Here is a 13,029-nt window from a genome sequence, read left to right on the forward strand (position 1 = left end):
AGAGTTATTTTTTCTTTCTTTTTTTTTTTTTTAAATTCAGCTTCCCACAGGCTACAAATCAAACATTACTAGACAAGTTTAAGCATCAACATGAAGATAATTCTTACATTGAATTTCCAGCCGTGATGGAGCCTGCTTTCATTATAAAACATTATGCTGGAAAAGTAAAATATGGGGTAAAGGTTAGTAAATTTCTCATTGAATATGCTTACAAGGGCAGAGATGTGTTCTTAAGTATGTCACTGTCCCTGGCACACTACCCTGTTTGTGGAGGTTTTTGATCAGTAATAACTGGAGATATTTTATAAGGATACTACTAAAACTTAGATTCTGCTTGTCAGCACCTTACTGTCTTAGGTAAGGAAATGTTTCTGTTGATTTCTGCCTAGAGATAAACCTGATGTTGTCAGTCCATCCTGATAACCTTTTTAGATCTGAAAGAATTAGATTGCATCTGTATGTCTCAAACTCACTTATTTATCCACGTAATTTGTTGAATTTTTCCCTTCTCTACACTCGTAAGGCTTTCATGTCTCTGTTTACCATTAGGCATTTGTGAGTTTGTACTTTTCATGGGTGTATTGATATTCTTAACTTCTATGGAGTGGAATCTTCATAATTTTGTCCATTTCTTGTGTAATTTGTGAGTCTATTATTGTTCAACTACTTGATGTTTAAGCCTGCTATTTAAGGCATTTAACTTCCCAGGTAAGGCAGTGATGATATGGAGAATAGTGGAGTAACATGTTTTCTCCCTGGTCTTGAGTTGAGTGTCTTAAGATCATTTATTCATCCATTTATTGATTGATTGATTTAAGAAGTATTTATTCAACACAGAATATGTGTCAGACTCTGTGCTTGGTGTTTGGAATGATCTAATGATAGATATATTCCTGATTCCACACATATACATACATAAGTGCATTTATACATATTTTGTGTGCATATATATGTATATCTGTTTATGTAACATATAGATAAATGGGCTTTGTGTTATAAATAAGTGAATGGGTTCTATGAGAGAAAGTAATAAAATAGTGAATTTTGAATGTGTGAATACATGAACACCTCTCTAAGAAACTTAAATTTTGAGATGACCCGAAATAAATGTTACCTTGACGAGGAGTTCTGAATATTATAGACCATGAGATAGGAAAGAGTTTGATATGTTGAAATAATTGAAAACAGTTAAGTGCAACTAGATTATAATGAACTAAGGCAAGTAACATGAAATGAACTTAGAGAATAGACAGTGGGTTATTCTTCAGGGCTTGTAAGCTGAGTTTAGTTTTTATAAAAATTATGTTGCACTGTGATCAATTTTTTTTTTTTTTTTGAGACAAAGTCTAGCTTTGTCTCCAAGTGCCAGGCTGGAGTGCAGTGGTGCAGTCTTGGCTTACTGCAACCTCCGCCGCCCGGGTTCAAGCAGTTCTCCTGCCTCAGCCTCCCAAGTAGCTGGGACTACAGGCACGTGCCACCACGCCCAGCTAATTTTTGTATTTTTAGTAGAGACAGGGTTTCACTCTGTTGGCCAGGATGGTCTTGATCTCTTGATCTCATGATCTGCCTGCCTCGGCCTCCCAAAGTGCTGGGATTACAGGAGTGAGCCACTGCGCCTGGCCCACTGTGATCATATTTTAGGCAGAGTATTAAAATATTACTCTGCCTATTTTAAGCAGAATATTAAAATATTACTTTTAAATTATTTAAAAATACAATGACTTGTAGTTTGAAAAGATTGCATTGATTACCTTGAGGAGAAGAGATAGCAGAGGGTGAGAGTGGAATCTAGGAGATCAGTTAGGTAGCATTTTTTTTAAGTTGAAGTGAAACTAAAGTAAGTAAGTTTTAAGTTAAGTAAGCTGAAGCACTGGAGTGGCAGTAGAGGTTGAAGGGAGATACAGATGATTATGAGATATATTTTTGGAGGTAAACCGTCCATAGACTTTATTGATGGACTCTAAATGAGTAAGTGACCTCTGGCTAGAGCTGATGGGTGCTTTGGAGTTACTATGTCCTAAGATGGAAAATACTGGGAGGAATAGATTTTAGAACAGAAATTGTGAATATAGTTTAAAACGTAAAACGAAACAAAAGCTTGAGCTATAGAAAAACTTGAGGATATTGTGCCTAAAGTGCACAAATATTTAGATTTCTTTCATACCCCTTTCCAGTCAGCTCCCCTCATAGATTACTACTACTCTAATTTTTATCATTCTTAATTTTACTTTTAATTATATTTTAGATAAATGGAATCATATATATATGTGTGTATATATATATATGTATATATAGAATATCCCAGGCAAGTGTGTGTATATATATACATCCATGTTATCAGATAGGTTGAAAGTAGAAGGATGGAAAAAAAGGATAAGAGCTGGCGTAATTATGTAATTACAGGACAGGCTGGGCACGGTGGCTCACATCTATAACCCTAGCACTTTGGGAGGCTGAGGCAGGTGGATCATCTGAGGTCAGAAATCTGAGACTAGCCTGGCCAACATGGTGAGATTCCATTTCTACTAAAAATGCAAAAATTTGCTCGGTGTGGTGGTGTACACCTGTAATCCCAGCTACTGGGGAGGCTGAGACAGGAGAATCTCTTGAACCTGAGAGGTGAAAGTTGCAGTGAGCTGAGATAGCGCCACTGCACTCAGCCTGGGAAACAAAGTGAGACTGTCTCAAAAAAAAAAAAAAAAAATATTGTAGGACAAAATGGACTTTAAGATCAGAAATATTATTAGAGATACAAAGGACATTTTATAATGATAAAGGGCCATTTCAACAGGAAGACATAATCAATAAATACTTGTTTTTTGTTTTGAGACAGAGTCTTGCTTTGTTCTTTCAGCCAGGCTGCAGTGAAGTGGTGTGACCTTGGCTCACTGCAACCTCCGCCCCCACCCCCTTACCCCAATTTCAAGTGATTCTCCTGCCTCAGTCTCCTGAGTAGCTGAGATTACAGGCGCCTGCCACCATACCTGGCTAATTGTTACATTTTTAGTAGAGATGCAGTTTGACCAGAATGGCTTTGAGCTTCTGACAGTTGATCCACCCTCCTCAGCCTCCCAAAGTGCTAGGATTACAGGCATTAGCCACCTTGCTTGGCAAATCACTTGATGATATATGTACCTAATGACTGATTCAAAATATGTAAAGTAAAAACGAAGGAAAAGTAGACCTAGATAAGTCCATCATTATAATTGTAGATTTTTTTCTTCAATATTTTTCTGAGGAAAAAGAAGAAAACTTAAAGAAAAAATTATAGATTTTAATGCCTCTCTTTGTAACTAGCAGAACAAGCAGATGCAAAATCAATACAAACAGCACTGTTAAACAGCTGACCTAATTAACACATCATAAGGATAACTTAGAAAATCATTGGTTATTTAGAAATTAGGCAAAAACTCTTCTGAATAACTTGTGAGTCGAAAAAGAAATCACAATATAAATTACTTCTTATGATAATTAATAAATTGTTGTCCAAGTGTGGTGACTCATGCCTGTAATTCCAGCACTTTGGGAGGCCGAGGTGGGACGATCACCTCGGGTCGGGATTTTGAGACCAGCCTGACCAACATGGAGAAACCCTGTCTGTACTAAAAATACAAAATTAGCCAAGTGTGGTGGTGCATGCCTATAATGCTGGCTACTCAGGAGGCTGAGGCAGGAGAATCGCTTGAACCCAGGAGGCGGAGGTTGCTGTGATCCGAGATCATGCCTGGGCAACAAGAGTGAAACTCTGTCTAAAAATAAATAAATAAAATAAATTATTAAAATTATAATATGTTATACTGAACATTAATGAAATACAGCATTATCAGAAACTTTTAGGATAGAGTTAAAGAAATGAATATAGGAAAATTTATAACTTTAAATGAATATATCGGAAAGGAAGAAAAGTTGAAAAGTGAATACCTAAGCTTCTTTTTTTTTTTTTTGAGACAGAGTCTTGTTCTATCATCCAGACTGGAGTGCAGTCATGGAATCTCAGCTTACTGCAACCACCACCACCCAGGTTCAAACAGTTCTTGTGCCTCAGCCTCCCGAGTAGCTGGGACTACAGGCTTGTGCCACCATGCCTGGCTAATTTTTGTATTTTCGGTAGAGATGGGGTTTCGCCCTGTTGGCCAGGCTGGTCTCGAACTCCTGGCCTCAAGTGATCTGCCCACCTCGGCCACCCAGAGTGCTGGGATTATAGGTATGAGCCACCATGCCTGATTGAAAAGTGGTTATCCAGGTTTCTGTGTGAGAAACTAGGAAAAGAAGAGCAAATCACACTCAAAGAAATTAGAGAAAGAGTGTAAAAAGACCAGAAATCAGTGTAATATAAAGCAGACATTGAACAAAGAAGTCAACAAAGCCAAAAGTTAGTTCCTTATTAAATGTAATAGGAAAATAACTGATGATATAAAAAATTCGTAGATTACAGATACCAGGAATGAAAAAAGAGAACTTTACTACATTCACTACAGATACTAAAAATATATGAATATATTTTTTCAGTAAATTTGAAAACAAAAAAATGGATAAATTCCATTAAAACACACTTTACTGAAACTAACACTAGAATAAATAGAAAAACCTAAAAATTCTGTTGGCTTAGTAATTTGAATCAGTAGTTCAGAACTTTTCCATAAAGGAAATCCCAGGCCCACATGGTTTTACTAGTGAATGCTTCCAAACATTTAAATGTACTACTGGTCTTACATGTTTTCTTTCAGATTAGACATACCCTTTAAGATGTGTTAGTGGATCTCAAGAAATAATAAGAAAAATCTGATCTGGAAATATACATTTGGGCTTCATCATATAGATAGTGCTAATTTAAAATCTTAATTATGGTTCTGGTCTCTTGATATAAGGGGGTTGAGTAAAGAAATGATTGCACAACCAGGCGTGGTGGCTTACGCCTGTAGTCCCAGCACTTTGGGAGGCTGAGGTGGATGGATCACTTAAGTCCCAGAGTTTAAGATCATCCTGGGCAGCATGGCAAGACCTGTTGTCTGCAAAAAATACAAAAAAAATTAGCTGGATGTGGTGGTGTGTGCCTGTAGTCCCAGCTACTTGGGAGGCAGAGGGGTAGAATTCACTTGAGCCCGGCAGGCAGAGGTTGCAGTGAACTGAGATCGTGTCACTGCACTCCAGCCTGGGCAGCAGAGCAAGACCCTGTCTCAAAAGCAAACAAAAAAACAAAAAAAAAGAGAAATGGATGCACACTATTAAACCCATTTTGAATTTCCGGTATGAACTTAAGGACTTAAAAGGGAGGTACAGGAGGTAAACAGTAAACCACAAAGTATTTTCTTATGGAAACTAGAAGAGAGAATTTTAAGAAGAATGATATGGTCAGTTGATAATGTACTTAGAAATTTAGAAATATGAAGACAGACTATTTCATTTTGAAAATGAAGGCCACTGGTTACTCTCAACACTTGAAAAGAATCCTAGAATTTTAGGTTGTACAGTGTAGTTATTAAAAGGAGTAAGGCAAACTGGTGTTTCAGTTCCTGCATTGGTACTTATTGTCTGTTTAACCTTCAGTAAGCTGCTTTACCTTTCTGTTTACTTATCAGTAAATTATGGTTTATGACTGAATCTGCTTTATTGAGTAGTTGCTAGAATTGGATAAAAATAAGTTATGTAAAATACATTAAGTTTATGCCTCACAGCTTGTATGCCATCAGTAGTTATTAACTGCTGATTATGGTGTAAGAGGTTATTTGGATTTTAATACTCTTATTCAATTTTATTGATTTTTAAAAAAATAATACATAACATTTGCTCTAAGGGTATGTAGGGACAAGCCAAGGACCAAGACTCGTGGTATGTTTCCTGTTTTTTCTTGTTCTCAGCAGAATAAAGAATAATTAGGAAAGGAAAGCCCTAAAAGTAATAGGATGAGTCCAAGCTGACTTCTGTATATGAGGATAGATGACATAATACAAGGTATGTTTCTCAGAATTCCGAGTTAGAGGTATTCTATGAAGCTGTACCAGCTTGGAGTGATTTACTTACCAAATTTTTAATCCTTCTATTTGGTAAGATTGTAGTCAATGCCTATGCTGTAACATCGTTCTAGGTCCCTCTTTCCAGAGTGAAAACTTACCCTCCTCATTTGTTTATGGTGCATTTTAACTCATTTTCTTGTGTTCTATCTCCTCCAATCTCTGTTCTTTGGTAAATGGTTGTTCCTGCCTATTTACATTCCTTCTTATTCAGCTTTAAAAATCTATATGCTGTCTGGGCACAATTCCTTATAACTGTACTGCCAGCACTTTGGGAGGCTGATGTGGGGGAATTACTTGAGGCCAGGAGTTTGATACCAGCCTGGACAACATAGTAAGACTCTGTCTCTACAAAAATAAAGAAAAATATTAGCTGGGCATGGTGGTACACACCTCTACTCCCAGGGAGGCTGAGGCAGAGGATTGCCTGAGTCCAGGAGTTAGAAGCTGCAGTGAGTTATCATGGTGCCAACTGCACTCCAGCCTGACCTGTATTGAAGATTGAGACCTTGTTAAAATCGATATGCTGTTAGTAACCAAATGTATTTTCTGAAATCTCCATAGGACTCCAGACTCACACAACCATTTGGTTTTGAGTGGATATGTTTGAGCCCTTGCTCTTCCATTTACTGTGTGATAGGGGCCAGGATATTTCACCTCTCTCTGATTCAGTTTTCTCTTCTATAAAATGGGAGTAGTAATATCTATCTGAAAGGATTATTAGGAGGATTAAATGCGATTCCATGAGACAATACATTTAAAATACTTAGAAGAGTGCCAGATATATACTAACCTCTCAATAAATGTTACCTACTATTATTATTCTCACTGGCACAAACTTCACTTGGACAAAACTGATCTCTTGATCTTCATTTCTTATCCTCAAATCTTTTCTTTCTCTAGTCTTCTCCTTACCAGTTTATGGCATCTCCATCCACTGAGTACCCAACCCCAAAATATAAACGTTAACCTGATTTCCTCATTCTCTCACCACACCCTAATTCATCAGCAGGTGTTTTGCCTTTACATGTCTCAAATACAGTTATTTTTCATTTCTGCTATTACAACTGACCAAGTCCAAGTCACCAGCAGTTCTTATGTGGTTTAATACCTAGGCTCCTTTTTTTCTATTCTTTTTTTGGATAATTCATTTCCTATGCAGCAACCAATGTATATGACACCAGTTAGCTCATGTCATGACCTTTCTAGGGCTTTCCCTCATACTTGAATAAAATCTGAACAAACAACTGAAGCTTACAGAGTCTTAAGTAGCCTATTTATCTAATCTTCCACTACACTCTCCTTGTCCCCAATGTTCCAGCCCATGGTTTTTATTGCTTTTCTGCTACCTTGTCCTGCTTATCATCACCTATAGGTCGTAGATGTTAACCTTGCTTGCTTTTCCCAGTTTTGTAATCTCTGGCTCCTTTTTCTTATTCAGCTCTCCTATTACTGTATGTGGTACGTCTTTGTAGAGGCTGTCCCTGACCAGAGTTTCACAAGCTGCTATAAAATTATAGAATATTTCTTCTAATTTACATGTATTATATAGAAATCAATAGTTTTAGGATTGGATGGGACCTTATAGAAGATACCTGGTCCAGTTAGCTAGCTGGAACAGACATTTCTTCTGTCTCATTCAACTACTGTTCAAACATGTCACTTGTGATAGTCTGTTTTCATGTTGCTATAAAGAAACACCTAAGGCTGGGCAATTTATAAAGAAAAGAGGTTTAATTGGCTCACGATTCTTCAGGCTGTACAGGAAGCACTGATACCTACCTGGCTTCTGGTGAAGCCTCAGAGAGCATTTACTTGTGGCAGAAGGCGAAGTGGAAGCACATGTGTCATATGGCGAGAAGAGAAAACAAGAGAGAAAGAACAAAAGATGGAGAAGTGGGAGTGCCACACTTTAAAATAACCAGATTTTGGTGAATTCAGAGTGAAAACTCACTCATTATTTGAGGAGAGCACCAAGCCATTTACAAGGGATCTGCCTCCAGGTCCTTCTGCCGTGGGCCGTGGGGGAATCACATTTCAACATGATATTTCGAGGGACAAGCATCCAAACTATGTCATTACCCATCATCTTGTTTTTAATAGTTTTTTTTTTTTCTGTAAATAACACTGGTACTTTTTTCATGTAGGATTTCCGGGAAAAAAATACAGATCATATGCGCCCAGACATTGTAGCTCTTCTGAGAAGCAGCAAGAATGCATTTATCTCTGGGATGATTGGAATTGATCCTGTAGCTGTTTTCCGATGGGCAATTCTCCGAGCTTTTTTCAGAGCCATGGTTGCTTTCAGGGAAGCTGGGAAAAGACACATTCACAGAAAAACTGGTAAGTGGTAGTTATTAGTATTCTACCATGCTTCATCTTTTAATTTTTTTTAACTTTCTGCTTCTCCACAAAAAGGAATAGAATTCTTGCTACGAGATTCTTAGAGACAAATCCTGCTTTTGTAGTCAATCTGGTATCATCTCTTAACTGATTAGTGACTATGAACAGTTTTTCTTTTCTGTAAAAGAGAGTTATACTGCCTTTAATATGAGGATAAAATGAGAGCATCTGTTCTTGAAGTGTTCATTTTCTTTTCCTTTACTCTTAACTCAGTTCATGGATTTTTACTTTGAAATTTAGAAATGGATAAAGCAGGATACTTTTTCTCCGTGCCTCCCTCTTCAATCATAAAATCTCTCATCTCACGTTCTGTCGGAGGGCAACTTCATAAGCACTTTTGACCTACTGGAAACCAAACTGTTTGCTGTATCTCTAGTCTTAGGTAGGCCATTGCTGCATAGCGAAGATACGTATGCAGTTGAGATTTATGTCTTTCAGTAGAAAGGTGATAGGGCTCACCTGTGTCCTCAGGACCCTCAAAGTGACTTACATAGCTTTTTAGGATGTGTACTAGTAGTAAAACTTTAAGTTTAGCTGTTAAATGTTTGAGATGAATAGTTATATTTGGGAGAGTATATTTCTAAAAATACACGTAAAATAGAACCTAGTTTCTGTTTTTTAGATTTTAAAGTGTTTGAACGGGTCTTTGTAGGTATATAGGGATAATTACAGTTTATTAGAGAAATAAAAAGACTATCTCATACTTACTTTGCCTTTTACAAAGTGATTTCTAAGAGATTATCTTTGTAAAGAGCTTGAAGGAAATTTTTTTTTCTTTAAGATGCTTTCTTATTTATTATGACAAACTTCTAATCAAGAAAACCACTCAAAATTGATTAGTATCCTGCTAAGACATAATTGAATAAGAGAAGAAACTTTTCTTCTATTTATTATGAAAGCTTATTTACCTTACGTTGTGTATATGTTCCTTTGGCATTTAAAATCTATTATTTGTGAAAGTTAGTTGTTACGTATCTGTTATTATCAATATGGGCAATGATATGCAATGTTAGTAATGATAAACAACCTATATTTTCTCTACCTTGATAAACTTTGGATTCTTTATTTTCTAATCTTGTTTTCCCTTCTAGCTAGTACAGAGCTTCCATATAGTAAACTCTTTGAAAATTTGTATTCAACATAACATGCATTTAGAAAAGTACACAAAGCAAAAATGTATAGTCCAGTGAGGTAACACAAAGTAAACACAACCCTGAAATTACCACCTAGGTTACAAAACACAATGTTCCAGCCACCCAAAATTTCCCCTTGGAAAAACTTTAAAATTTTTACTTTTTATAAAGGAAAAGAAAAACTCTGGTTTGTTTGCATTTTGAGTCCTGAGCAGATTTGTTTCTGAAAGTAATTGTTTATATTACAATATATCAGTGTCAATGCCAGCATTCACCCTAACATTTTATTTTCTCCACACCACTTCCTGTTTACTCTCTTTTGGTAGATTTAGTATAAAAACGTGTTATAAAGTTGGAACATTGTATCATTGCAAAATAAAAGCTAGCAGATTGTGAAAATGGTTTAAATGGTAGATTGAGAATTTTTATAATGATCGTAAATATTATGCAGTCATAGTAAGATGAAATAGGAATTACAAGTTAAGATGAAGTAGAAAATACGGAAGGCAGAAAAGGTAAGGTGACCAAGCCTAGATATTGGATGAGAATAAGAGGGCAAAGATAATACCTCTGAAGAAGAACAAAGATGTAGACCTGCAGAATTACAGAATATTTTCATTTCCTTTGATGATATCTTAATTAAAAACTTAAGTGGCCTCTAAGTTAATTGTCAAGAAACACCCTGATGGTGAACAGGTATGTTCACCAAAAAACCCTGGCTTTCTTCAGGGAATTCCTTGACATTCTTTTCATCAAGCCTACTGAGCACAATTTACAATATCAAATTAAAATCTACTTTTTACTCTTGTTGTTGTTTTCTTTTTTACACACTTTCAAATTAAAAGACACAATGCCATTTTAAGGTCTTTAAATCAAAAGTCAACTATTTTTGAGAAAATTTTATTATAACTGTAGAATGTGTATTATGGTGATCAGGCTGTTGGAAACCATAAAATGTTCTTAGTGGAGTCACATCAATAGGTAGTCTCAGTGAAGCTGCATGTTGGCTCTCCTGAGAGGTAGAATGAGAAATGGTAACAATTTGTCTGGTCAGCAGTGGGATAATGGAGAACAGATGTTCCAGTTTATCATCAACCTTGCCTCTGATTTCATCCTCATGAATAAAAACGAGCCCAGAGTAGAGAATACTATTTAAAGATCATGAAGAGGATATAGCAGAAATCATAACCTAATTGGGAATTATACAGTGGGTAGAACTGAGCTGTACATGATGCTTTATTTGGTTCTTTTGGAGTTATTAATAAATAAAAGTATAGCTAAATAGGAATTTAAACCAGTCTAAAAAGGCAAAGCAAAGATGGGTGTTTAGCTGTGCCATCAGTATAAAAGATAATGAACAAGAGGGTCCAAAGTCTTTTTCAGTTTCTTTATCTACAAGGAGAGAAGCTGAAACCATTTATGTAGTGTCTGCAGATAGAGAGCTTTAAGGGTTCCTACAGAACCTATTTCTCTTCTTCATTCTGCTCAATAGACTATGTGATTCTGATGTACTCCTGTTTATGCAAGTGGGAGAAACATTCTGGTGACCATCTATTTCCAAAAATGACCAGATACTAAAATTGATTTGGATATTACCATAAGTCTAGAATCTCTGTGCTATACTCTGTCCACAATTCTTCCTAGTACTTAAGAGATTTAAATAGACTTTTGTTAAAAAAACAAAAACAGGACCTATTTTTAATACATTACTTCTAATTTGGGCAGTATAGTAAGGCAATTAAGAGTTTTAGATTGACATCAGTGAAATGGTGGAGTAAGGACCTCTACAAATTTTTTCATAACAGCAAAGAGAAAACTGGCAAAAATTGTCAAAACAACTTTGTCAGAACTCTGGAAATTAATCAGAGGCTCCCAGTAACCTGAGAAGTGTTTATACAAGAAAAAAAGACTGAATATCAGTAAAGACAGCGTACTTTGTGGCATTTTAACATGTAATATTCACATCCCTTCCTCTTCAGATCCATGGTAGCCTAGAAAACCAACAGCCTGGAATCGTGGTCGAAATCAGCAGTGTGGCAACCACTTGGAGGGGGCAGAAGGGATTTGAGCTCCTTCAGTGCCCCATTCCCAGAGAATTTTTATTATTCAACCTACTGGGTGATTTTCCGAATACCCTACTTACTAGACTATATTTGTTCAACCTCACTTGGAGTTTGCCCACTGTGAAAAGCCTTTAGCCCCAGGGGCATTGTGCAAAGCAACTGAATAAATCGTTGAACATCACAGCTGCCTGTGGCAGTAGATAACAGTTGAGACAACCAGTAGCCTAACCAAAACACTTAAAAGAAAAAGCTGGGGAATGAGATCTCCATAATGGCCTTGAAAAGTTCCAATGTATTCCTGGGAATCTAGATAGCTGTGCATATATATGGGGCTGTGTACATGCTCAGGCTATGTGCATTCTCAAGAAAGACCAATGATGTCCTGATTGCTCACTGAATAACTTTGAGGCTCTGAGCAAGCAGGAAGTGAAGGCCACGGCAGAGTTTATAAACTCCCTATCCAAGTGTCACCGGTGTGCCTCAACTCACAGACATTGACTCTTGACAAAGCCTGGGAGACTTACTAGTTTTTAGGCAGGTAGGATAGCTCTGTTCAATCATTGCATAACCACTAAGCTAACTGAACAGAGACTTTAATGGTCACATGAGACAAAGAGTACAAACTTTACATAATTAGTTCAGGAAAATTGTTTTTAAAAACAACTACAAGAGACAGCAACAACAGCATGCCCTAGGGATGAGGGAAAACCTCATTTCCAGAATTACATTATATTTTTTAAAACATCCAATGTTTAACACAAAATTATGAAACATAGAAAGTATGAGCTTTACACAGGAAGGAAAGAATCAATAGAAACCATCCTTGAGGAAAGCCAGACATGGAGCTTAATGAAAACTTTAAGCTATTTCAATTATGTTCAGAGAGTTAAAGCTGGCAACAGTGTCTGAGGAGCTAAGGGAAAATAGGGAATATTAATGTTAAAAGTTACATATGTGTAAATATTTATGTCAATACGTAGTTAAATATAAAAGTATAAATGTATTTTTTAAAAACATTTTATAACTCTTCCCTCCAATATAATTTGGAAAAAAATACAATCACTGAAATGAAATATTGGCTAGAGGAGTTCAACAGATTTGAACAGACAGAAGAAGAAAGAATCAGTGAACTTGAAGACAGATAATTGAGATTATCCAGTTAAAAGAACAGAAAGGAAAAAGAATGAAGAAAAATGATCAGAGCCTCAAAGACCTGTTGGATATCATCAAGCATACCAATTTCTGAGAATCCAGAAAGTAAGAAGAAAAAGGAGCAGAAACAATATTTGAAGAGATAATCGACATAAACTATTCAAATTTGATGAAAGACTATATTAATCTATACCTCCAAAAAGCCCAGTGAGTTACAAGGAGGGTAGATTCAAATAGATCCAAATTTAGATACATCATAATAAAAGT

General features: G+C 36.3%; 1 protein-coding gene across 8 annotated transcripts in view; it reads left to right on the forward strand.

Moving 5' to 3' along the window:
- Positions 1-13,029, forward strand: part of MYO9A (myosin IXA) — a 279,254-nt gene that overhangs the window by 136,053 nt on the left and 130,172 nt on the right. For all 8 annotated transcript variants that reach the window (XM_017548134.2, XM_017548127.2, XM_017548128.2 and 5 more), the window contains 2 exons: positions 41-182; positions 8,159-8,354. In XM_017548134.2, the coding sequence (XP_017403623.1) occupies positions 41-182; positions 8,159-8,354 (338 nt within the window). The remainder of the gene's footprint in view (positions 1-40; positions 183-8,158; positions 8,355-13,029) is intronic.

Source organism: Cebus imitator, unplaced genomic scaffold (genome assembly GCF_001604975.1).
Source record: "Cebus imitator isolate Cc_AM_T3 unplaced genomic scaffold, Cebus_imitator-1.0 Scaffold203, whole genome shotgun sequence".
Lineage (NCBI taxonomy): Eukaryota > Metazoa > Chordata > Mammalia > Primates > Cebidae > Cebus > Cebus imitator.